At 39.3% G+C, this 26223-nt stretch overlaps 1 protein-coding gene across 1 annotated transcript in view; it reads left to right on the forward strand.

Moving 5' to 3' along the window:
• The window catches only part of LOC126260657 (centromere-associated protein E-like), a 577712-nt gene that overhangs the window by 73221 nt on the left and 478268 nt on the right, over nucleotides 1–26223 (forward strand). Inside the window, exon 7 of the mRNA XM_049957993.1 lies at nucleotides 17101–17283. Within this exon, the coding sequence (XP_049813950.1) occupies nucleotides 17101–17283 (183 nt within the window). The remainder of the gene's footprint in view (nucleotides 1–17100; nucleotides 17284–26223) is intronic.

Raw genomic sequence — 26223 nt, forward strand, 5'->3', positions numbered from 1 at the left:
CTTCACGTTTGCACCACATTGCACAGTGGGAACAACCTTAAGTAATACTGATGGATTCTCCCAAAGGAACTGAACATACCCCCATCCATGAAGTTTTCTTGGCTGAATGTGTGGCCCAATGAGATGAGTACCTAATACCCCTAATCACATGAATTATTAAACTTAAAAGTACCATCATGTGTAAACCCTACCTTGCTTGTAAATAAAACATTGACATCAGCCTGTTGTTACATCTCCTGCCTGTAAATAAAACATTGACATCAGCCTGTTGTTACATCTCCTAACAAAAAATCAATGTAGAACCAAAGTCCCTTTCATAATGAAATTCTTCTTACTGTAGAGTGGCTTAGTAAAGACATGTTGTCTAGCTATTCTGCTTGTCTAGGTTCCTGAAGAGAGTTGTAATACTTTCAAAAGCACATCCTCAACTTTGGGTGTAATGTGTGCTGGCCTTCCTGTTCCCTTGCCATGTGTGAAGATCCCTTGTTACCCTTGTAGTAGGAAACACTGATGGATCCTTGTAAATACAAGTTGACTATAATCATAGCACCAATTTTGTAATAGTAATAGTAATAAAAAAACCACTTCTCATAATGACATCAAATTTGAATGGAACATTATCGAAGAAGGGGAACATTACGGGGGGAAAAAATTCCCACTAGATGCTGCGGTAAGCATAATAATGTACATGGGTTTGGCTACAAATGACAGATGAGTTGCAATGCAATGACTAAGATGTGAATTGCGCATTAAACCAACCATACTGTATGATGTGAATGACTGCACAAGTTTGGCAATCAACAGTTGTGGCACTGTAGGTTAGGTATGCCCATCCTCCAGAGCACAGATGTACCATGTTGGATATGAAAAATCGTTTTTTAATTGTCCTGAGGCCAAACAAAAACCACATAAAAAGCAACAATAAAATTGTTTTTTAATTTTCTTGAGACCAAAAACCACGTGTCAACAATGAAATCAGTTTTTAATTGTTGTGAGACTGGTGCAAGACATTTTCAATATGCTGTCTACCATTTTCTACCAAAAGTTGAAATCAAGAAATAGCTTGTTCCACAATAGTTTGGAATGTCTCAGAGGTCATGTTCAGAAAGAATTGTCCAAATCATGCCTTCATTTCAGCTGCATTTGTAATTGGAGCACAGAATATAGCATCTTTCAGATAATCCCCCAGCCAGAAGTCACACGGATTAAGATCAGGTGACCTGGCTTTAGGGAAATAACAGCTTCTGATTCTTATCATTTCCAAAATGTCTCTGCTGCAGCTAATTCAGTGGCTATGCAATGTGTGGAGGAGTACTATCTTGCATAAAAATGATCTTACTTACACATCCACACTGTTGAAGTGCTGCTATGAAGTTGGTAGGCAGAAGACTCTTACAGCTTTTACCGGTGACAGTACAAGTACCTTCAGGATCCATCTCCTTAGAAAAATATGGCCCTACAATAAATAATGCCATTAACCCACATTTACCATTGCAGAATGAAGTGGTACTGGTTGATGTGCAAGTGGATTTTCTATTGCCCACACATTATTCTGCAATTACATGTCCTCATAGATGGAAATGGGCTTCTTCTGTCCACAGACTATTCCTCAGCCATTCATTGTCCACTGGCCGTTCATTGTCCACTTCCATGCAAGTAAGAAATTTTAGAGCAAACTTTTGTCTTACTGGAAGATGAATGTGAAACAACTCCTGAACATGGGTAATTTTGTACGGATAACAATGCAGGATGTTTCATAAAATTTTGTGCACCATGCTCACAGGAGTTACCAAAGTTCTGGCAATTCCCCATACACTACATCTTCGCACTACACTGCTCAACCCCTCCTGCAATGCTGCGGCCACATTTTCTACTGACGTTGGATCAATTGTTTTGCTCCCTCTTCCACATTGCACTCGAAAAGAACCTGTTTTTTCAAATTTCATAATCATTTACTCCTGACCCTTAGCAGACATTGGACCAACACCTTTTTTCATAACCTTGACTGTCCAGAACTGCTGCAGAGCTACTAGTGCACAGTCACCTTTATTGTAAAAGAACTTTACTGACAGCTCCCAATCCTGGATTGCAACAGTCATGCTGTGCATCTGACACAAACTGAGGAACAGCTGTGTACACTGTGTCATCTAGTGGTAAAATTTTTGTTAAATTCTTTTGTTTCCATTAACTTTCCCTCTTCTTCAATAATATTCAGTTCAAATTTGATTCCATTCTGAGAAGTGGTTCTCCTTTTTTTTCTTTTTCTTTTTTTTCTTTTTTTCCTTTTTTCCTTTTTTTTTTTTTTTTTAAAAAGGAACTTTAATTATAACTGTGGTTTTATGACTTTCAGGGAGTCTTTGATCAGGGTGTTATTCTCAGTAAAAGCATGCAGCTTCTGATGCATTGCCATCAGAACTATCATACGTGATATGCCTGTCCATATACTCTTTCTTGCTGTAATGTTCCATTGTGACTTCACTTGTCACTGCTCAGAAAAGTTATATGACTGCTTCATGGCAGCTATCATGTTGGTCCTGCACATTTGATGTGATTAAAGTTCCATGTCAAACAGTTAATGAAAATAAAACATGCCAGTTATTATTAATAACACCAGCTTCTTCTAATTTTCCATAAACGCTATTTCAGTAAACAAAATTCACTACCAGAAGCTGCTGCAGTAATGTCATTTCACACCTGTGAACTAGATAACAAAATCAGAAAATTCACACAATGACACCAGAAACCTTCATATCAGCTCTGGAACAGTCAATGAAAGTGGGCAGCTTAACAGTAATGGCTATATGTAAATGGGAGCATCCAGATTGTGTATCAGTCATAAGATTCAGTAAAGCCCCCATTTCTCACCCTCGCTGTTAAAAATCTTGTAGCTACAAATTCAAAACTGATTACTCTTCTTATCAACACCATAGGCTCACAAAGGATACGTTACAAAGTGGGTCACTATTTTCAAAGCAGGCAACTACTTCAGTGTCCTAAACCAAAGTTTCCAGGAGACTTTTAACCATTTTCAGTATGATATCACAGCAGAAACTTGCAGTTGCTAATTCTGTGGTTTTGACATCAATTTAGAAGTTTACCCAGAAGCAAGAAATTCCTCTATTTCGGCCTTTGTGTATTTTGTTTCAAAGGCACCAGAATCCTCCTGTTGTGTCGTCTTCCATTTTAAGCTAAGTCTCTGAAGCCATCAGCTGAAACGAGAGTAAGGCATTGTAAGTTATTCAAGAGCTTGTGTTAGTGGCTTTCTTGTAGCTGTAGTATGTGCTACTCATGCAGTAGTTAGATAATATGCTCTGATGGGAATTACTTTATCATTACTAATAAATAATCAGAAATTGTTGTTGATGCATACTTATTGAATTCCTGTCATCAGATTTTCTGACTGGTATTCTGTTATTTTGCTGAAGATAAAATGAATACCTAAGATAAATGCAGATATTTTGTGTGGTGAAAATTCAGTGCTTCCAGTCTTCCAGATCAACCATTAAAAAAGTAGTGAAATTGATGGGCAGGAAAAGTCATGTGAGTGAATGTATAGTAGTGGTGGTGGTGGTGGTGGTGGTGGTAATAATAAAAATAATAATAATAATAATAATCTACATGGAGAACTTAAACATTAAAATACAAAAACCATCTGTGGCTTAAAAGCTTAAGAAGGAGGGCAGAATCAGAAGCACTAATAGTGGCTACACAAAATCAGATTATAAAAGCAAAGAACTATGAAAAAGAAATAATAAAGCCACTCAAGATGATATATGTCAACTTTGTGCAGTACATCCTGAGACCATGAACCACAGTATTCAGCTTCCCTATCTTGGTAAAGAACGAATACCTGAAGAGGCAGAATAAGGTGTGCTCACACTTTCGTTGGCAAATAGGTAGAGTACTACGAGTACAGTGCATCTCCAAGAAATAGTACAGCTGCAGCCCTAATGTGGTCATGACAGCTGGATGTACTATATTGTGCAACCAGGAAATACATACCGACCAAACAATAGCAGCTATCAAGCCTGATATTGTTACACATCAACCAGATAAGAGATCATGGATGTCTCTGCTTCTTGTGATGGGAACATTAGTTATTAGGTGTCTCAGAAGGATTTGAAGTAAAACGATTTGATCATCCAGGTCAGTGGAATGTGGAATTTTGAAACTGATGTCACCCCAGCAATTGTTGGGGTTTCAGGATCAATAACACAACTTGAAGTTGTTTACTTATTATCTGGTTTCACAAGAACACAAAAGTATTTGCAATCAAATGGTAATGTCCAAATGTGACATAAAGTCCAAAGCACACAGTTGCTTGGTATAGAGTCCTCAGATCACCGTCAATTGCTAGAAGTTCGCACATCTTTACAATGTGTTCTGTTGTTTTATCCTCTTTCCTGTAGTCGCAGCCAGCAATTAAATAGAAACAGCACATCGATAAGGTGTAACAACACTATTCTTCACCGGTCCTAATGCTGTTCAGCCTCAACCAAGTGTGTCATGGTAATTGGAATCCTTCAACCTTCTTTGTTGAGCGCCGTGAAATAGGTGAGCATTGCTGGGTGGATATTCGTTCCAGTGTTATCACCACTTGGAAGTCACGTCAAAAGAACTGATACTTTCTGCATTGATGCAGGGTGGTTTGTATGATTTCAGATGAGTTGTTGGTGGTTCTTGTAGGACATTTTAGAAGGGAGAGTTCTTACAAAAAGTGATCCTGTGTGTTTGTCTTAGCTGCTTTCGTCCTCAGAACTTGTGAAGCAGTATTAGCGAGGACAGGTGACTATTGAATGGAAGTAGCACTAGCAGTACCGTTGATAACTGTCTTGGCTTCATTAAACTGCATGTCAATCTCTGTTGGGTGGCTGCTGTTTCCCCACACAGGAGCACAATATTCACCAGCAGAATACACAAGAGTGAGTGCAGTGGAGTGTAGAGTATTGGCATCTGCACCCAAACTGGTTCCGGTAATGTTGTTAAGTAGACTCACTCTTGAGCCAAGGTTCTTAGAGAATTTGATGCACTGCTGTTTGAATGCCAAGGACCGATCCAGACTGATTATTGGATATATTAGATTGTAATTATGCGGCACTTCGATTCTGTCAAAATTAGCATGTGGGTTTCTGTGGAGTTCTTTATTATTTAGATGGAATGCAATAATCTCAGTTTTATCTGGGTTAGACTGATATCTCCAATATCCAAATCAATCAGTAATTTGTACATATTACACTATCACTTCATATACTCTGAAACCACAACAAATTGTTTATATTTGGGTAAAATATAGTTTACATATTAGAGTTTGAAATACATAAAAAAACTATTAAAATGTTTGATGCTCTCCGTCTCTACCTTAATATATTTCAATTAAGTAGTTGTTCCAGAGAAAGCCTCAGTCATGGAGGTAATCACCGAGTTTCATCAGATCACTTATCAGCACATTCTCACAGTGCAGAAGATCTTTACTCTGGAAGACTAATGCTAGGTTATCTGGATGCTGGATTTTCATGGAGTCAGTGACTGGCATGCCAAGGATGTGCAGGTCAAACAGAGTGGGGGCTAGAACTGATTGCTGAGGTAGGCCATATTTAGGGTCCTCCGCTTGCGAGCTTAACTGATTGCTGAGGTAGGCCATATTTAGGGTCCTCCGCCTGCGAGCTTGCCCATTCAGGAACACCTTAGCACCTGTCAGACAGCATGTTGTTCACTAGAAATGTCAGTGTTTGACATGGGATGATTTCAGTGAACTTTGGCATCAATCCTTCTCACCACACAGAGCCATAAGCTGCTGTAAGATCCACAGAAAGCTGCAGCTGATTTCAGAATTTGTTAAACTCCAGCTTCTCCTTGAGCTGTCCATGTTAAGAACAGGTCACAGAAGCTCCTAAAACCACCTTGTTTGATGTGGATGATGTGATTGATGGTGTCTGGAATGCAATTTAGAATAAGCCTTTATTAGTTTATAGGTCATGCAGGTAGCGATGTGGGTTGGTAGTGAGAAGCATCAGTTCCATCTTTACCTAGTTTCAGGATGGCAATTATCTTAGCCTATTTGAAAAGCTTTGGTAATTTTCAAGCTCTCAGAATCTCACTGAAAAATTCAGTGACCCACAGTTTGGTTGTAGGTTCAATGGCTTTAAGAAATTCCAAAAATATCATCAAAACCAACAACTTTATTGAATTTTAGCATATTCATAGCTATATCACGTTCCTCAGTGCAGAAGTCACATGAGTAAACTGGATGTGGTTTTAGATGGAACCTGTTTATGTACAATTCATGTTTCATGGTTCTTATGTGTGCTTTCTGTATTTAAGTTTTCAAAATCTTCATTAGTCTCGCTGCTACAGAATTGGCATTCATATGTGTGTACTGCTTGACAACCTTGGAACTGTACAAAAATGTTTTTATAAAGTTCCAGGCTTTCTGGCTAGAATGCATAAAACTGAGTCATTCTGTTGTTTTGTCCCATTTTTCTTTTCTGTTCATGAGAGGTCATAAGCTGTTGTGCCATTATGAGATAATTGATTTTAGCATATAGCTCATTGCATTCTTGAGACCATCTGTGCATGTACTCCTTCTGAAACCCATGCGGAGTCTATTTCTGAGTATTAACTTTAATCATACCCACAAATAGTTCATAATTGGTTGGCACTGGATGAATCCACTGAACGGTCAAGACCTTGGAGACATAAAGAAGTCTGCAAAATTGTATTATAGTGTTGGAGAAATACGTGGAACATGAGCTAAAACAAAAAGTAAATTTCAATGTACTAGACACGTTCTTAGTCAAGAATTGTTGTGGAGCCATATAGACTGCCGCCTTGCGTTATTGTAATAAAAGCAGATAGACTATAATTCATCAAACCATTCAATTTATTTGTTTCCTTGAGACAGTATAGGTGATTTTCAAACATTAATCTTGCTGTCTGTGTTGGAGTATGCTAACAGTATCCTATCTTCGGTCCGGGTTTTTTTGATGGTGCTAGTCAATGCATGCATACATGTGACTGAGAGTGCAGCACCAATTCATTCAAATAACAATGCCTGTAAAATACAGGACAGTGAAAGTAGGCATGAAGTGAGCTGATTATTTAACTAATTGTAACTTACAGAACCTATGTAATGACTCTTACTCCAGTGGTATAGCAGATGATAACATTTGTTCTGCAGTTACATACAGACTTAACATCTAGACCACAACAATAAACTTTGTAGTGATTTTAGTATTTACAGAACAAGATTTGAGAATTATGTTCATTAAATCAGTGTATGTGATTTGGGTTTGCATGAATGTGTGTGTTCTCTACTTCAGGAGAAGGCATTTTGGCCAAAAGCTTACTTGTTTAGCAGTCTTTTTGTTGTGCCTATCTGTGGCTCACCATCTCCGCTATACAATGAGGTGCCAAAAACTCGCAGGGTAGTGATATGCACATATACAGATTGTGGTAGATTCGTGTTCACAAGGTATAAAAGGTCAGTGCTTTGGTGGGACTGTTATTTGTACTCAGGTGGTTCATACGAAAAGGTTTCTGATGGGATTATGGCCACATGACAGAAATTAATGGACAGTGAATGTGGAATGGTAGTTTTAGCTAGACGGTGGGACATTCAATTTTGGAAGTAATTAGGGAATTCAGTATTCCTAGATCCTCAGTGTCAAGAGTGTGCTGAGAAGACCAGATTTCAAGTATTACCTCTCACCATGGACAGTGCAGTGGCTGATGGCCTTCACTTAATGATTGAGAGCAGCAACATTTGTGTAGAGTTGTCATTGCTAATATACAAGCAACACTGCATGAAATAATGACAGAAATCCATGTGGAATACACGGCGAATGTATCCGTTCAGACAGTGCAGCGAAATTTGGCATAAATGTGCTATCAGCAGGCGACCAACGTGAGTGCATTTGCTAACAGCACAACACTGCATGCAGTTCCTTTCCTGGGCTTGTGACCATATTGGTTGGACACTAGATGGCTGGAAAGCAGTGACCTGATCAGATGAGTCCCAATTTCAGTTGGTAAGAGCTTTTGAGTTTGGTGCAGACCCCATGAAACCATGGACCCAGGTTATCAGCAAGGCACTGTGTAAGTTGGTGGTTGCTCCATAATGGTGTGGGCTTTGTTTACATAGAAAGAACTGGGTCCTCTGGTCCAACAAGTGATCATTGACTGGGAATGGTTATGTTCAGCTACTTGGAGATCATTTGCAGTCATTCATGGACTTCATGTTTTCAAACAACGACTGAATTTTTGTGGGTGGGAATGCAACATGTCACTGGGCTACAGTTGTTCATGATTGCTTTGAAGAACATTCTGAACAATTCGGATGAATGATTTGGACAGGTCGCCCAACGTGAGTACCATTGAACATTTATGAGTCAGTTTGTGCCCAAAATCCTGCACCAGCAACGCTTTTCACAGTTACGGATAGCTATAGAAGCAACATGGGTCAGTATTTCTGCAGGAACTTCCAACACTTGTTGAGCCCATGTCACTTCAAGTTGCTATACTATGCCAGGAAAAGGAATGTCCAACATGGAATCAGGAGGTATCCCTTGACCTTTGTCACCTCAGTGTATGGTGAACTTTTCAGAATATTGTAATGTTCAGTAAGTCAGATAAATTAAAACTGAGCGTAAGTACAAGAGATGTCACTTTTAAATTCATCTTGTGTGATAATCTGCAAACAATGGTAAAAAACTTACCTGCAATGTGAGTATTACAGTGTCATTATATTAGATAAAATTATTATTTATGAGATGGCATGCATGAATAAATCATTAAATGTTAAAAAAAACCATACTAAACTTCGTAAGATAACCTATATCTTAAAGCAGGCTATAGTTAGTTATATAATTTACAGTGATTGTTTTATGCGAAACTGCAGATATGTTCTACAAGTATACACTGGTTTTAAAAACTGGTTATATAAGTGGAAGTCAAATGAAAAGACACAAGTGGGAACAAAATCTTTAATATTTTAAAAGTAACTACCCCAAGTGTAAATACATTTATTCCATTGTGAGACAAGAAGGTCAAGGCCTCCATGAAAAAATGTTTATGGTTGGCTACAGAACCGTGATTGTACCCAGGTGTGCACCTCTTTGCCTGAAGCAAATTGACAACCAAAGATGTGTTACTTCAGTGCTCAAAACATATGGAAATCACATGGGGAGAGACTGGGACTATATGGAGGATATTTAAGGGCTTCCCTGAAAATTTCTGCAGTATAATCAAAACAACCTTGGCAATATGTGGGCGAGAATTATCTTGCAACAGAATGATGCAATCCATCAACTTTCCTGGGCATTTGGACTTTATGGCATGCTTCAGTCTTTGCAAAGTGTCCACATATTGCTGAGCATTAATTGTGGTGCCATGTCGTAGAAAATCAATGCTGTTAGGGCTTTGCAGTCAAAGAAATAGGTCATCATAACTTTCACAGATCTGGCATGCCTGTTGCTTAGATTGTGCTGCAAAAGTTTCATTGGGAAGCACTTATGCATTCTCCATACAGTCCCAATCTCTCCCCATGTGATTTCTGTATTTTTGGAATCCTGAAGTAAGACATTCATGGCCGTCAATTTGCTTTCGATGAAGATGTGTGCACCAGGATACAATCATGGTTCTGTAAGCAACTGTAACTATTTTTCCATGAAGGCATTGTCCATCTTGCACACAGTGGGATAAATGTATTAACAGTTATTGCGATTATTTTTGATACATTAAACAGTTTACTTACTTTTTTCTGTCTGTCTCATTTTCATATTATTGTCTCATATAATTTAGCATAATTGATGAGCAGGATGTAGATAGTCCCCACCCCATTCCAGTACCATCTTCCCATCTGTAAAGTCCTTCAGATGTTGCTGTGGAACAGTGCGTGTGAAAGCTACTCTTAGCTCTGGTTTGGTTTTTATTTTTTTAATATTTTTTTTATATTAAAGAGTTGCTGTCATTGAGACCTTCATTAGAATGAGTATTAAATAATTTTCTAATTATTGTAGCGATCAACATGATGCTCAGAGGAGATAATCCTCTACAACAGTGAAGACCTTTGCAGATGTTTGCATGCAGCTCCAATTTTCAGCCGAGACAACACTAGGTGTGATTCATGAGACAGGAAACACAACAGTCAGAGCAGTTCGGAACTCATTGTAATCAGATGCAAGTAGAATATTTCTGATTGTAGCAGTATCTTGTTAAGATTATACCTTCGTAATACTCATAGGGGTGTTGTGATAGCCTAGATGTGTTGTTAGCATGAAACCACCAGGAACTAAATTAAGAGTGGACTTCATCAACTGTTTGGTGCTGTATAGAAACTCTACTCCTTGCTCAGCTTGGTGAAAGTCTTTTTGTTATTTTGGTTTGTCTCTGTCTTAAGTGTACTGAAAATTGAAAGCATCATTCATCAGTTGTTTTGTGCTTTTATTGGCAAAACATCTGCATGTAGTCATTACATGTTGATGGTACTCTACTTTTTTTAAAATGATTGTAGACTGAATACATATTCGAGACATTACTGTCACTAATATGTATTTATTTTTCCTTGTTATGATAACTGTTTCCTCCTTCATGTTAGCAGGAGCTGTAATCGGACTTGCTCACTCTCATTCACTGCTTTCATTTTTTTGTGTATTTTTAAGTCCACTTTTGTAGTCATTGTGCTTGGTCTCCTTGCACAGTTCACTTTCTTAATTTGAAATGTTATGCTACTCATTTTATTCTGTTTTGGCAATAGTGCAAATGAAAGCATTCTTAAGAAAAGCTGTTTTGAAGTCTATAATAATAAAGGACCAAACTGTGTTATTTTGTCATAATGTTTACAATCAACACTAGTAAAAAAAGGTGAGGAATAGATTTGTCAATGAGCTTTTCTGTTGCAGTATGCTTAAGATGGAGAAACAAAAGTAATTATGACAGCTACTGAACAGGAGGGCTGCCAGAATAATGCACTTCTAAAAAGTCTGAGGTTCTTATTATTATTGTCTGCAAGGTTATTAATATACAATATGAACGTACTTTCCTTGGCCTTGGCCACACCTGAAGTTACTTATACACCTTGCCTATGATTCTTCATCCAAGATTACTGCATTTGTCCTCACTATCAAAAAATTCTCAATACAATCATGAATTTCACTTGATACTCAATACAGTCACACTTTCAATAATAAACAGAGGTATGATGTTGAGAGAAATTCTTTCTGGAAGGTAAAAGTACTGCATCTACCTGACTGACTTGAGCTATTGCTTTAGGATGTGATGTGATAAGAGCATGAATTGTTTTTTGCAGTGTTTTTGGAAGGTGTGAAAGAGGTCATTCTGTTGAAGATACTTCGTTACATTTGAATACAGAATATACTATAAGATTGTACAACGGATGGATGTCAAGGATAGTGGACAGTAGTTTAGTGGATCACTTCTGCTATCCTTCTTGAAGACGAGTGTGATCTGCGCTTTGTGTGAACAGCTGGACACAGTTTTTTTTTTTTTTTTTTTTTTTAAAGGGATCTACAGTATATTATTGTTACGAGAGCGGCTAACTCAGATGCCAAGTCTGTATAGAATCTGATAAGGATTCCATCGACCTCAGAAGTTATGTTCAGTTTTAGCAATTTCAGGCTTTTTTTATCAGTCCCATAACCAGTATCTGTTTCACTCATTTTTGCAGTGGTGTGAGAATTAAATTAGGACAATACTCCTGCATATTCCTTTTTGAAAAAGCTTTTGAAAACAGAGTTCAGCATATCTCTTTTTGTTTCACTATTTTTAGTTTCAGTTCCTTTGTCATCCATGAATGTCTGGACACTAGCTTTGGTGCAGCTATCTGCCTTTACATATGAGCAGAATTTCTTGCTGTTTTTTGAGAAATCTGTGGGTAATATTGTGCTGTGGCAGTCTGTCACACAATGTCCCCTGGAGAGCCAAACATGTTTTATTCAGCAACTTTCACGCTAAATAGGCCTATGTTTAGATGTACACTTGTTATGCTGTTTCATTGGAAGTTTATTTACAGTGGCTGTATACCACAGAGGATCCCTCCCATCATGAACTGTTCTGTTAGAAACATATCTGTACCGTGGATGATCAGTTATTGGTATAAAGTTGAGCCACAATTGTTTTATGTGCTCCTGTCAAGAGCAAAAGGTTTCTAATTCCTCACTGAAATGAGACGTTACTGCCCCTTTATGTTGCTTGATGCACATATATTTTCTTCTGCTGGATTTAGTTGCCCTTTGTATCAGTGTTCATACAGCTGACACATGGTCACCGATACTGGTTTCAATGTGGAATTCCTCAAGAAGGTCAGGTTTGTTTGTTGCCATTGGATCCAGGATATTTCCATATTGAGTAGGCATTCAAAATATCTTTTATATGTCATTTTTAGAGGAGGTATTTAGTATTGTCTCAGAGGATGTCATGTCAGACCTACCACTTACAAAATTGTAATTGTGCGTACTGAACTGATTGTTGGATGATTACAGTCTCTTTTGATGAGTCAGCGTAGAGAGGGGAACGTGGCCTCTGTGGTGGCAAGTGAATCAGCTGTTGGTGATTCTGGATGGAGTGCTGTTTCCCCATCTGGATGTGGGCTGTGGAGGTGAACAGTGGTTGTTGTTGCGGTCTTCAGTCCAAAGGCTGGTTTGATACAGCTCTCGATGCTACTCTATCCTGTGCAAGCTTTTCATCCCCAAGTAACTACTGCAACCAACATCCTTCTGAATCTGCTTAGTGTATTCATCTCTTGGCCTCCCACTATGATTTTTACCCTCCACACTTCCCTCCAATACTAAATTTGTGATCAAGCGATGCTTCAGAACGTGTCCTACCAACCAATCCCTTCTTCTAGTCAAGTTGTGCCACAAATTCCTCTTCTCCCCAATTCTATCCAGTACCTCCTCATTAGTTATGCGATCTTATTCTGTTGCACCACATTTCAAAAGCTTCTCTTCTCTTCTTGTCTACATTGTTCATTGTCCACATTCCACTTCCATACATGGCTACACTCCATACAAATACTTTCAGAAAAGACTTCCTGACACGTAAATCTATACTCGATGTTAACAGATTTCTCTTCTTCTCTTCTCGATGTTAACAGATTTCTCTTCTTCAGAAAGGCTTTCCTTGCCATTGCCAGTCTACATTTTATATCCTCTCTACTTAGACCATCATCAGTTATTTTGCTGCACAAATAGCAAAACTCATCTACTGCTTATGTGTCTCATGTCCTAATCTAATTCCCTCAGCATCACCTGATTTAATTCAACTACATTCCATTATCCTTGTTTTGTTTTTGTTGATGTTCATCTTATATCCCCCTTTGAAGACACTGTCCATTCCGTTCAACTGTTCTTCCAAGTCTTTTGCTGTCACTGACAGAATTACAATGTCATTGGCAAACCTCAAGGTTTTTATTTCTTCTCCCTGGATTTAAATTCCTACTCCAAAGTTTTATTGTATTTCATTTACTGCGTGCTCAATCCCTTGACTATTATAACTGCCATCTTGTTTCTGTAAAAATTGTAAATAACCTTTTGCTCCCTGTATTTTATCCTGCCACCTCCAGAATTTGAAAGAGAATGTTCCAGTCAACATTGTCAAAAGCTTTCTCTAAGCCTACAAATGCTATAAACGCTGATTTGCTTTTCCTCAACCTATCTACTAAGATAAGTCATAGGGTCAGTATTGTGTTTCGTGTTCCTACATTTCTACAAAATCCAACTGATCTTCCTCGAAGTCAGCTTCTACCAGCTTCTCCATTTGTCTATAAAGAATTCGTATTAGTATTTTGCAACCATGACTCATTAAACTGATGATTCTGTAATTTTCACACCTGTCAGCACCTGCTTTATTTTTATTTGGTATTATTTCATTCTTCTTTAAGTCTGAGAGTATTTCACCTGTCTCATATATCTTTCTCACCAGATAGAAGAGTTTTGTCATGGCTGGCTCTCCCAAGGCTATCAGTTGTTCAAATGGAATGTTGTGTACTCACAACTTAGGTCTGTCAATGCTCTGTTGAATTCTTCATTCAGTATCTTATCTCCCATCTCATCTTCATCTACCACTTGTTTATGTGGCCTCTCAACAGATACTTCTCCATTGTGGTTGCACCTATGGTATGGCTGTCTGTATTGCTGAGGCATGCAAGCTTCCCCACCAGCGGCAAGGTCCATGGTTCATGGAAAGGGAGAGGGGTAGTGAACAGTGGACCATCAGTTAAACAACACTGGTTATGAAAGTTCTTTATTTCTGACAAGTACACAGATGGAATCATTACTGTAGGTAAGGTTGTTGTCATCTTTGGTGTATCCAGCCGTGGTCACGGGGTGTGCAGGCATCATTGGCCTGCCCTCCAGGGCAGCACAGGTGCTGAAGATGGTGGTTGCTGTTAGTGACAACTGCTGACATCATCGTGGCCACTGGCATCTGACGCAAGGTGGCGTACCATTGGCATGAGTAAAATAGGCACCTCATTGATGCTAAGCTGCTTCATTGTCACAGTGTGCAATACATCGAGATAGGCAATGTTCAAACCATAGTAACCAACATAAAGATGAAGGCATGTGCCCACTCTGGGCATTGGATAGTGACAGTGTAGCTAGGCAGCTAGCTGACCCAGGCTAGAACCCACAACTTGCCATGGAGGTGGCAGCCAACAAAAGGTAGTCGCACAGCTGGTGGCCCATTGACAGCAAGCAGACAGCATGTCCAGATGGAAGCATGCAGCTACTGGTGGCAAATTCTGTGGGTGGTGGCTGGCTGCTTCATATTGTAGTGCAAGAGGTCCCCATCTCGCAGTCATCAGCTGGTGTAGACTTGGAATACTGTACACAACTGAATACTGCTGTGTACAGTGAACATCTTTCAATGATAGCCTGATTTGGGTGGTATATATGTGACCCAGAGCCTGATTTGGGTGGTATATATGTGACCCAGATACCTAGTGTTTCTTCAGTGGCAGCACTCCCATCCCGCTAACCATAACAGCCTGGAATGTCCAGTTGTTGCTGTTCGGCTGCGATGACTTCATTTGCCCCAATTTTCCTGCTGGGGAGCTAAGATGTTGTGACTTTGGATTTCCGGGATGCTGGTTAACGTATTCTGCTGTGTTGTGCAGAATGTCCTGTAGGTGGCAGCATACTGCAGATGCACACGTACCATCGAGGTATCAGTATAAAGATGGCCGCCCCACTTGTGACCTGCACCAGGGAAGAACAGCGTTCTGGTATTCAGTTTTTGCGTAATGAAGGTGTGAAACCTATTGAATTTCATCGACGAATGAAGGTTCAGTACGGTGATGTATGTTTGTCACAGCAGCAAGTCCGAATGGAGTAGAAAGTTCGCAAATGGTGTGACTTCAGGGGAAGATGCTCCTCATCCAACTCAGGCACAACGAGTTGTGACTCCACAGAGCATTGCAGCAGTTGAAGCCATAGTCAAGAAAAATCGCTGACTGACACTGAATGACATTGAAGCATGTTTGCAGATTAGTCATGGTCAGCACACCACATTGTGCATGACATGCTCCAGTTTCACAAAGTGTCTGCAAGATGGGTGCCACAGCAGCTGACCCCTGAAATGAGAGAACGACATGTTGATGCTTGTGAAGAACCTCTTTGGCACTTTGAATGAGAAGGTGATGGCTTCCGTGCAAGAATAGTTACTGGGGATGAAACCTGGGTTCACTTCCACCAACCGGAAACGATGAGACTGAGCAAGGAATGGCGCCATTCCTCATAACCAAAACCAAAGAAGTTTCGAACAGAACCATCAGCAGGGAAGGTTATGCTGACTCTCTCTTGGGATGAGAAAGGCGTAATTTTGGACCATTACATGCCTAGAGGGACCACTGTCACCATTGCATCATACACAGATCTCCTAAAAAATCATCTGCAGCCTGCAATCAAATCAGAGCGATGTGGATTGCGGTCAGCAGGTGTCCTTTTGCAACATGACAATGCAAGGCCCCACACTGCCCATACAACAGTTGCAACAATCACAGACCTGCATTTTGAGTGTCTTCCTCATCCATCATACTCACCAGACCTTGCCCCAGGTGATTTCTATATGTTTGGACCACTCAAAGACGCAATGGGAGGAAAGAAGTTCCATTCTGATGAAGAGCTATGCCACGCGGCGCATGAGTGGTTGCGCGGACTACGAAAAGAATTTTTTTTCTAAAGGAATTTATGCACTTTGTAAGTGCTGGATGACTTGCATTGAGTGGGGGGGGGGGGAGGGGGGGATTAAGTTGAAAAGTGATACAGCTTTGTACCACTCCTGCACAATAAATAATATTTAAAAAATATTTAAGGTTTTCATTTGACTCATCCTTGTATGTGTAAATGAACTTGAGGATATCTCTGGAATTTTTGGTTACATCTAGGCACACAAGGAAAAGGGGAGGGGTGAAGTGAAATGTAAAAAATACATGTGTCCCATGTTCTGCTGCACAGTAGATAGGAATTGGGAATATGTTACTTAATGAATTATCTAGTGCTCTAATTCACATCCCAATTCCTTTGAGTGGGACACGTAGAGACTACTATTACACGTGTATGGGTCTCGCATTTCATGTGTTCTATGCCACATGTTTTTAAGTTTTATATTCACATTCCATCATTTATCTGTGTAAGCCTTCTTTATTCTTTTTTCCCAGTTGGTGTTGTTTTTGTTGCAAATTTTTTAATCACTTGCCTGCTATTTTTCTCTTATGACCTACCTTAACTTTGTCCGTGGTAACAACTATCTGGCTGAAAGTATTGTATTCTGTCACAGTGACTCTGATGTTTGAATTTCAATAAATTATATTTTAATTCCTTTTTTACCCACACCTAATGCTCTTCGAATTAGACTAGATAATGGACTATGGCTTTCAAGATACAAATGTTGTAGGTACCGAGTGCATTTCCAATGGCACAGTAATGTGATGCATCAACTAAATGTGAAGTGTACAACATTGAGATGTTATCTATCTCACTGCTCTTATTTACATTACATGTTGTATATTTCTAAATTTTAATGTAATTAATATATTTTAGTATGAAAATGTAAAATATTTTGTTATCAATCTACTTACACCAGTCTTCCAAGGATGAAAGGGCAGCACTAACAGCCGAAGTAGCTGAAAAACATGACGAAATCAGATCACTGACTGAAAAGAATAAGCAGCTTGAAAATCGATGTCGAGATGCAAATATGCAAACTCAGTTGAAAGATGACATTATAAAACAGATGAGGAAGGATATAAAACAGTTAAAAACGGAGGTAAGTTCTATACTTAATAAGAATTAGTCTTTACTAGATTAATATGTTCGAGAAGTATTCCCTTTCCTGCTGCAATCATTGTAATTCAGTGTATGGATACAATGATAGGTCATAGAAAATACTCAATCTGTTTAACTGCAGGTTATTGGTAAGGACATGCAGCTGATTGATAATGAGAGACGTAATATAGCATCAAAGAACAGTTTTCATACTTATGGAAATGTAGCATCTATTCATCAGAAGACATTTTCTTTATCACAACATAAATCAAGAAGACATGCTGACTCTGTCATACCTACTAAAGACCACATTGATTATACAAGTAACATACCAAAATTTTCTGATAGCTTACCTGTGAAAATAAATAAAGAATTTTCAGATGTGTGCTCTCTTTGTGAAAAGAATAACTGCAGGCCATTTCATAACCCAGAGTATTTGTCATGTAAAAACATTTTAAATAGAAAACTTCATCACAGGTCAAGATTCAGGAATAAAGTTTCTACAGCACAGGAGAATGCTACTATAAAAAGTACAATTGTTAACCTGTGTCTTGATCTTTTGCAAAATTTTGAATTATGTGACTCGTGTAAATGGCTCGTTATAGAAAATGTGTTAAAATAATAAAACAGTTGATGTTTGATGCATTGTAGTTTTAATTAAGGTAAAAGACAGAAAAATACTTCAATATCAAAATATGTTTGCTTATCAAGATTTTTAATGACCTATAAGAAGGAGACAAACAGTTTATCAGCCTGCATGAAACAAGTGTGTGTCATTATATTTATCGTAAGGAACGTACTGGTTGAATGTAAATAATTTAAAAATAAGGGAGACAGCTCATGGAATAGTAGAAGTGATGAGCTGTCGAGAGGCTCACAAGGAAAGAATCATAACTTTGCTAGCTTCTGGACAAATCCATAAATGAGTTAAAGTATGCAAGCACGCCGACCCCTTCCCCCCCCCCCCCCCCCCCCCCCCCCCCCCCCCACACACACACCATACATCATACTTATACACCACTGTGCAGTTACGTTGTGTCGATTCATTAGGCTTGCAGGCAAATCTCTAGACATGACTCAAACTTTCATTCTCACAGTTGTTTCCATGTTTGACTCCAAAACACTATGACCAGAGGTTCTCTCGTGGGTTATGTGGTAATGGCGAAACTAGGAAATGGATTTAATGGAGGACTGTGGCTTACTCTGGGACTACAGACAAAAAATATAATTTGAATTGGGTTCATCAAAATGAAATGAGTGAATCTATGACAATGAAATAAATGAAGCTGCAATGACAGAAAATAATGTCTTGTGAAAACTGGTAAGAAATGCTGAACTTGCTGCTTAATTAATGTGTTCTCTGTAATCTATTTCCACATGCCTGGCAGGAGAACCTCTGTTTACAGTGTTCAAATTCTCTTGGTGGCAGCATCAGTGCAATGAAAGTTTGAGTTGGGCGTGGAGGCACAACTAGGTAAGCTTATGGTTAAGGTGATTTCTTGTGGTAAGCAAAAATTTGGTATCATGTTCCAGTCCAACAAGAATTTTCATTAGTCATGCCCCATTCCTACAGTGTGGATTCAAAATTTCTGACTGGTTTTGGCAGCTGTCATTTCATGTTGTATCTTCTTTTATTTCATACACATCATCCAGTTACTTCATTTCAGAAAATCTAATTTAGTTATGTATATTTATCTTCAGAATTAAATAATAGTAGTACTGACAACAAAACACACAATTTTCATCAAATAAACACACATACACAGTGTGTGGGTTTGTGGGGTGATGAGGGGGTGGGACGGGGGGGGGGGGGGGGGGATTAATTTGAGAACTAGCAGGTTTCCTGTCTTGTTTATGTGTCTGTTGCCAAACTGATGTATCCACCATTTGGTGAGTTGTTACCTTTACTCCAAAATATTTACATTCTGCCTGGAGAAGAAAAAATGTAGGTGAGCAACTTTTTTCGCGTACAGCACTAATATTCATTTATTTTCAAACTTAGAGTTTGAAACAAGATAGAAAAAAATGTGTTTAATGGTATTTATTTTTGACATAAATTTACTGATAGATAAACACTCTACACCTGACAAACCTCTGAAGGTCTTCCTGTCCTAATAGCACCGACTTGTGAGTTTGCCTGAACTGTGTACTCTTTTTCAAATGTGGGAACAAATGATAAGTACAAAATGCAAGACAACCATTGAGACTATTCAGATATTATCTAAATGTGTCAACATAAACGTACATTCTCGTTTGGCTTCTGTACAGTTTATGTCAAGAGTACATTGAATTGTCTTATCCTCGCTGACATTTATGCCTCAGACACTATCAGTCTACATGTCAGCAATGGTCAGGATTAGTCTAAACATGTTTTTATTATTTTTTTAATATGTGCTCCAAGAACATTATTTCTCAGATAAAATTGATTCTGGCCAGTTTTTCAGTATACTTGCAGCAGCTTTTCCTGGCATCCAGTTTTGCAAGGCCAATTCAAAAACTACAGAAAATCTTTTAAAAAGTAATTTTTTATCAGGATATTATTATTACAATTAACATCATTTCTATACATAATCCCCTTGGCTTGTATGCATTTGGTCTATGTCTTGTTGAGATATACTTAGTGTTTCATTTATAAAGGCCTAAACCCTGGTAGATTTTCAAACACTCCCATGGATTTATTTTTCCTTATTTGTGGTTGTTTGTCTAAGGTTGCAGGTCCACTGCTTCATGTAATGTTTGACATTATTGTAAATGATTGACAAATGAACAAAAACTTTCTGTAATGTTTTTATTATAGTTCAGCACATAACAAAAACATATTGCTGTGCTTCAGAATGGTATAGCGTTGCCACCATACTGTTTAATAGACTTGAATCATAAATATCACTCTGTTATTAACAGTTCTAACTAACTGAACACTCTCCAGAATGGTCAACAATTGCTCATCTCCAGCTGAGCCAGATTCTTTTATTATGGTAGCTTTTGAAGTGCCAAGTGCACATAGTGAAAATTATTGTGACACAAAGTATTCCAAGCTAGAGATGTGTAACACATGTTGTTTGGTGTTTGCATGACCACTAATGTTGTTTATTCTTTGTTTTGTCCTTGTTGCCAGAGATATCACTCACTCATGTTTTTCTGTACGCTACAATTCGTGTAATGTTGAGAATATACCGTATATCTTGCTGTAAGACACAACATTTATGGTTGACTCCGGCATGATTGTAAGATAACCACTTTGGATACAACGTAAGTAGTAAGAAACACCCATGCCACACATCATGAGCAAGGCTCAACTGTGCCATGATGTGAACGTGTAACAGCCGCGCTGTGTATTTCCTACATGATTTCTGTAAAATACGACTTTACAAATGGCAGCACCAACAACCACAGATGAGGTGCCAGCGAGCATGGTAGTCAGCCACATTGCAGTGAGGCCACATCCTTTCTGGCAACAAAATCTGGTGCTTTGGTTCATACAGCTGGAGAGACAGTTTGTGTTGGCCCATGTTATTGTGAATGAGACCAAATACAGTTACAACATCACAGCACTAAACAAAGAGATGGCCACTGAAGTGCAGGACATTCTAGCCATGCCATAATTTAGAGCATGGACTGATTTAATGATTGTCACAGTCTGAAACCAAGAGATTAGAGGAGTTGCTGTGGACAGAAGAACTAGGTGAAACCAACTGCCGCTGTTGCTACATTGTCTGCGGACATTGGTGAATAGGGCAGTCAGTGATGACATTCTAAAAAAGATTTGGTAGTTGTGCCTGCCATGAGACATACAAAAGGTACTCACAGTGTATGCGGGAGAATTTAATGTGCTTCCACAGACAACTGACCGCATTGTTGAAACGTATCCGTCTAACTTAAATCCACAAGTCACAACTTTGCAGGTTAGTGCCTGCTGACACTGAAACTGTTGCTCTACAAGGAGTCGCAGTCACTGGTCATTAGCTACAAAAGTATGCTGGTATCATAGACAGTTCAGTACAGTGGCAAGAAAGTGCCTCCCACCATACAAAATGGGAATTACGACAGGAAGTCAGTAACGATGGTGACTGACTCTCCAGATAACTGCGGTCATCTTTTTGTTACTGAACAATACACAAAACAAACATTCTTGGTGGACACAGGAGGGAATGTGTCATTTTACCCGGCCACCTGCCTGCCTCGCTGTTGTCGTGGTGATTACCATCTGTTTGCTGCCAATGGGTCCAACATTCAGACATATGGATGGTTGGTAACATTAACCCTCAGCCTAGGTCCCTGGCATAGAATTGAATGGCAGTTCATAGTTGCTGATTTAGTGGATCCAGTACTAGGAGCAGATTTATTGTCATTTTTTGAGCTGCTCCCAAATCTTCAACATGGTCCTCTTCTTGACACGATGCCAGCCAAAGCAGCCAGGGTCGGGTTTGTCTCAGACGCAGTGCTCGAATATGAATGATAACAGGAGATTTGCCATAGATTATACTTCTTAGGCAATTTCCAGAAATTACATGACAGTCACCCACACTTGCCGCAGTGCAACATAATACAGTGCACTGCATACTGACAACGCCAGGCCCACTAAGTCACATGTGACCACAATGTTTGAAACCTGAAAAATTCAAAGCACTGATGTAAGTGTTTACCTTCATGCTGGTGCAGGAAATCTGTCAACCATCTAGTAGCAGCTGGGCGTTGCCACTCCACCTATGGTGCCCCTGCAGCGATTATCGTCAACTTAACAGTCAGACTATATCTGACCGATACCCTGTGCTGCACATTGAGGACTTTGCACTTAATGTGCACAGTAAATGTGCCATTTCTATGATAGGTCTGGTGAGTGCATACTACCAGATACTGCTCACACCAAAAGATGTTCCCAAAATGTCCCTGTGTATGCCATTTGGACTTTTTGAACTCAGCAGGATGCCATTTGGTCTATGCAGTGCTGCACAGACTTTTCAAGGATTTATGGATGAAGTTACCCACAGTTTTGAAATCTGCTTTCTTTATGTTGGTGATATATTAATAATGTCCAGTTTAGAGGCAGAATATCTACGAGGGTAAATCAATTATTGTCTGCAAAGTAGTTGTAAAATTTTATTGTAATCAAATAGGAAACTTAAAAGAACATCATTTTTTGACATAGTCTCCTTGTGTTTCAACACGCTTGGTCCATCGTACAAGCTTCCTGATGCCCTCATAAAAGAAGGCTCTCGGTTGAGCTGCGAGCCAGGAATGCACTGCTTCTTTCACTGCTTCGTGTGAGGCAAATCGACGGCCCCTTAATGCCTGTTTGAGTGGACCAAAAAACTGATAGTCAGAAGGGGCAAGATCGGCACTATATGGAAGATGATCCAGTACTTCAAATTTGAGTTTCTGGAGCGTGTCAGCAGTGTGGGCAGCAGTATGTGAACAGGCACTGTCGTGCAACAACACAACACTTTTTGACAGTAATCCTCAGCGTTTGCTTCGAATTGCATGCCTTAGCCTGGCAGTAAGCATCTCACTGTAACGTACACTGTTTATTGTTATGCCCCTTTCCCCATAATGTTCTGGTATTGGACCTTGTGCATCCCAAAAAACAGTAAGCATCAATTTTCCTGCGGACGGTTGGGTCTCAACTTTTTCTTGCATGGCGAATTTGGATGTTACCATTCCATGCTCTGCCATTTACTCTTCGGCTCGTAATGATGGATCCATGTTTCGTCACCAGTAATGATCCTGTCTAAGAAGTTGTCTACTTCGTTACCTTAGTGTTCCAAATGTTTTTTGCAGATGTCTAAGCACGTTTGTTTATGTAACTGTGTAAGTTGTTTTGGGACCCTTCTTGCACAAACTTTATGAAACCCAGTCTGTTGTGGATGATTTCGTAGGCAGAACCATGACTAATTTGCAGACGATGATCCAATTCGGCAATATTTAATTGTCTGTCTAAGAGAATCATTTCACGTGAACGCTCAATGGTTTCTTCATTTGCGGCGGTAAATGGTCATCTGGCACCTTCATCAGGTATAATACTCGTTCGACCATTTTGGAATTTTTCAATCCATTTGTAGACACTCCGTTGTGGCAAAACACTGTTCCCATACTGTACTGAAAGTTTCTGATGAATTTTGGCCCCTGATACGCCTTCCAACCACAAAAAATGGATAACTGATTGTTGGTCTTCTTTGGTGCAGATAGACAGGGAGCAGCCATGAGTAAGGGCAGTGATAAAGAAACTAACGTAGCAGCTTGAAAATTGCAGAGATATAACGAAGATAAACAAAGCATGCATCATCAATGTAAAATGACAGCCCTACCAAAATAAATAAAAATATAACTAAATGGCAGATAATAATTGCTTTCCCTCATAAAACATTTACATCACCTTTTCAACTGTCTTCATGAACATGGTTTGCTTATTAATCTGGCAAAGTGTATTGTCGGAAAACAGTAGTGCAGTTTTTGGGCCACACTATTAATGCCCATGGAATATGGTTGCAGCTTCTGGGCCACACCATTAATGCCCATGGAACATGGCCTTCACGGGAGAGGGTTCAGGCAATAGTCAATTACCCACAGTCAACAACAGTATGTGAGCTATGTTGGTTGCTGGAAGCCGCAAATTATTATTGCTTTGTACGGAACCATGCCCTCTCTTTCTGCCACAGAATGAGTTCCTATGAGGGACACACAAATGTGGTGACAAATTTCAGTTTAGCTTTTGCTAAAGTGAAATTTATTATTGCAGACGTCACACTGTTGGCATGCCCAGTTTCTCAAGCACCTCTTGCCCTCATAGCCGGTACTTCCACAACAGCAGCGGGTGCAGTGCTGCAATAGCAGACAAATGACTGTCAGCAGTCATTAGCATTCTTTAGCAACAATCTTTTTCCAGCACAGCAAAACTGGTTCATATACAATCATGAAATCTATGCAGTGTATGCTGCTACTAAAAAGTTTTGACACATGCTGGAGGGGCAACTATTCAACCGGGTCACTGACCACAAGCCTCTCAGATATGTGTTTCGACAAAGGTCTGACAAAGCTTCATCATGCCAGCTCTGTCAATTAGATTGTGTTGGGAAATTCGTGACCAACATCACACAGATCAACGGGAAAAGGATGTGCCAGATGCCCTATTCACATGCAAAAGATCAGGAGTACTATGGATTATGAAGCACTCGCAGCGGCACGACAAGAACCTTCTGGTCTACAATTACGGTATATGCAGCAACCAAAAACAAATGTATGGATATACTGTGATGTGTCAGTGCCAAGAGTACTCCCTTTTGTGACAACTTGTTTCCAGAAGTGAACCATTGGTTCATTAGATCAATTGTCCATCAACATCCAGGAGTCCCGACACTTCCTAATTGGTCAAGCAAGCTTTTTTGTGGCCAAGTTTAGGCATAGATTATAAGACTTACATGCATCAATGAAACACGTATCAGCACAGTAAAATTATTCAGCGTGTTTGTGCACCACTCGGTACATTTCTGTTCCTACTCAACATTTTGAACATGTATGCCTGGATATAACAGGACCTCTACCACCATATGATGGTTTTGCCTATTGTCTTATGGCAGTTGATAGATTAACACGCTGGCCGGAGGTTTTCCCCATGGGAGACATCACAGCAGAGACAATAGCTACCACCTTTTTCCGCAGGTGGATTGCCCAATTTGGAGTGCCTCTACAAATCACTGTGTATCAGGTCAGACAATTTGACTCTTACCTGTTCAAGGCTTTCACTGCACTGTTGGGCACAAAGGGGATTAGAACTACAGCATACCACCCAGCAGCAAATGGGATGGTGGAATGATTTCATAGAGAGGTGAAGGCATCATTACGTTGTCACATTTCACAGTGGTGGATGGAAACACTACCCATTGTTCTACTGGGCATCCTTGCATATATAGAAGAGGATTTAGGAGCCACTGTAGCCGAGTTGTTATATGGACAACCAATCCTTCTACTGGGCCAGTCATTCGGCAGCACTCCAGGTGATGTCATTGAAGCGTCAGTCTTTGTTAGTATGCTTCAATCGCACACAACAGCAGCTGTGGCCAGTCGCAACGAGTACAAAGCAGTCCCATCATCCTTTTTGTTTTCAGTGAGTTGTCAAAATGCAAACAGGTTTTCACTCGACCCGACATCGTGTGTAAATCCTTACAGCCACCATACAGTGTATAACACTACATTAGCGTATTTACGTAGCTTATACTATGAAATACCAAATTTGGTTTATTACGTAGTATGCCCCAACAGAACAAATAGTCCTGTCACGGAAAAGCCACGTATAACACTCCACTCTGCTACTGCTATACCATAACCTTAAAGTAGGAGTCAGTTTGCAAAACAGAATTATTTTGTTATAGTAATTATGGTATAACGCATCAGAACAGTGTTACCCTCAGAGAGGAATTTTGTTGTTTGACCGTGTTGTACCTAACGGAGGTGGCTTATCGGAAGTGAAAGTCAGAATTACGTAAATATTCGAAAAGTAACAAACAAAATTTTGTTTATCTGCACTGTTTAATTGATAATAGAAGACGGTCGCCAGCCTAACTAGGCAAAAGAATGATTAACATTCTCGTTGAAGAAAATAGTTATTGGTAATTTTAACGGATAAACACAACCTATACTTGGCCATACGCAAGTGCAATGAACTCTGACACACTCATATGTTTACGGTAAGTTTGAAATTAACAGTTGGAACAGCCCAAACTATTTGCAAAATTATAACAGCTACCCAAACACACTATTACTTTCAGGGCTTACACAAAGTGAGTGGTCTTTATACTGTTAATATGCACACAAGAGGGACAAACACTTAGTAATCATGAACATATAATTTCCTACTATGCAATTTTCCACTTTTACTACCATGAGACATAAAATTAACATTTATGTAAGATACTGACTCACTTTCTGCGATTAACAACAGGTAGTAATG

Source organism: Schistocerca nitens, chromosome 5 (assembly GCF_023898315.1).
Source record: "Schistocerca nitens isolate TAMUIC-IGC-003100 chromosome 5, iqSchNite1.1, whole genome shotgun sequence".
Classification (NCBI taxonomy): domain Eukaryota; kingdom Metazoa; phylum Arthropoda; class Insecta; order Orthoptera; family Acrididae; genus Schistocerca; species Schistocerca nitens.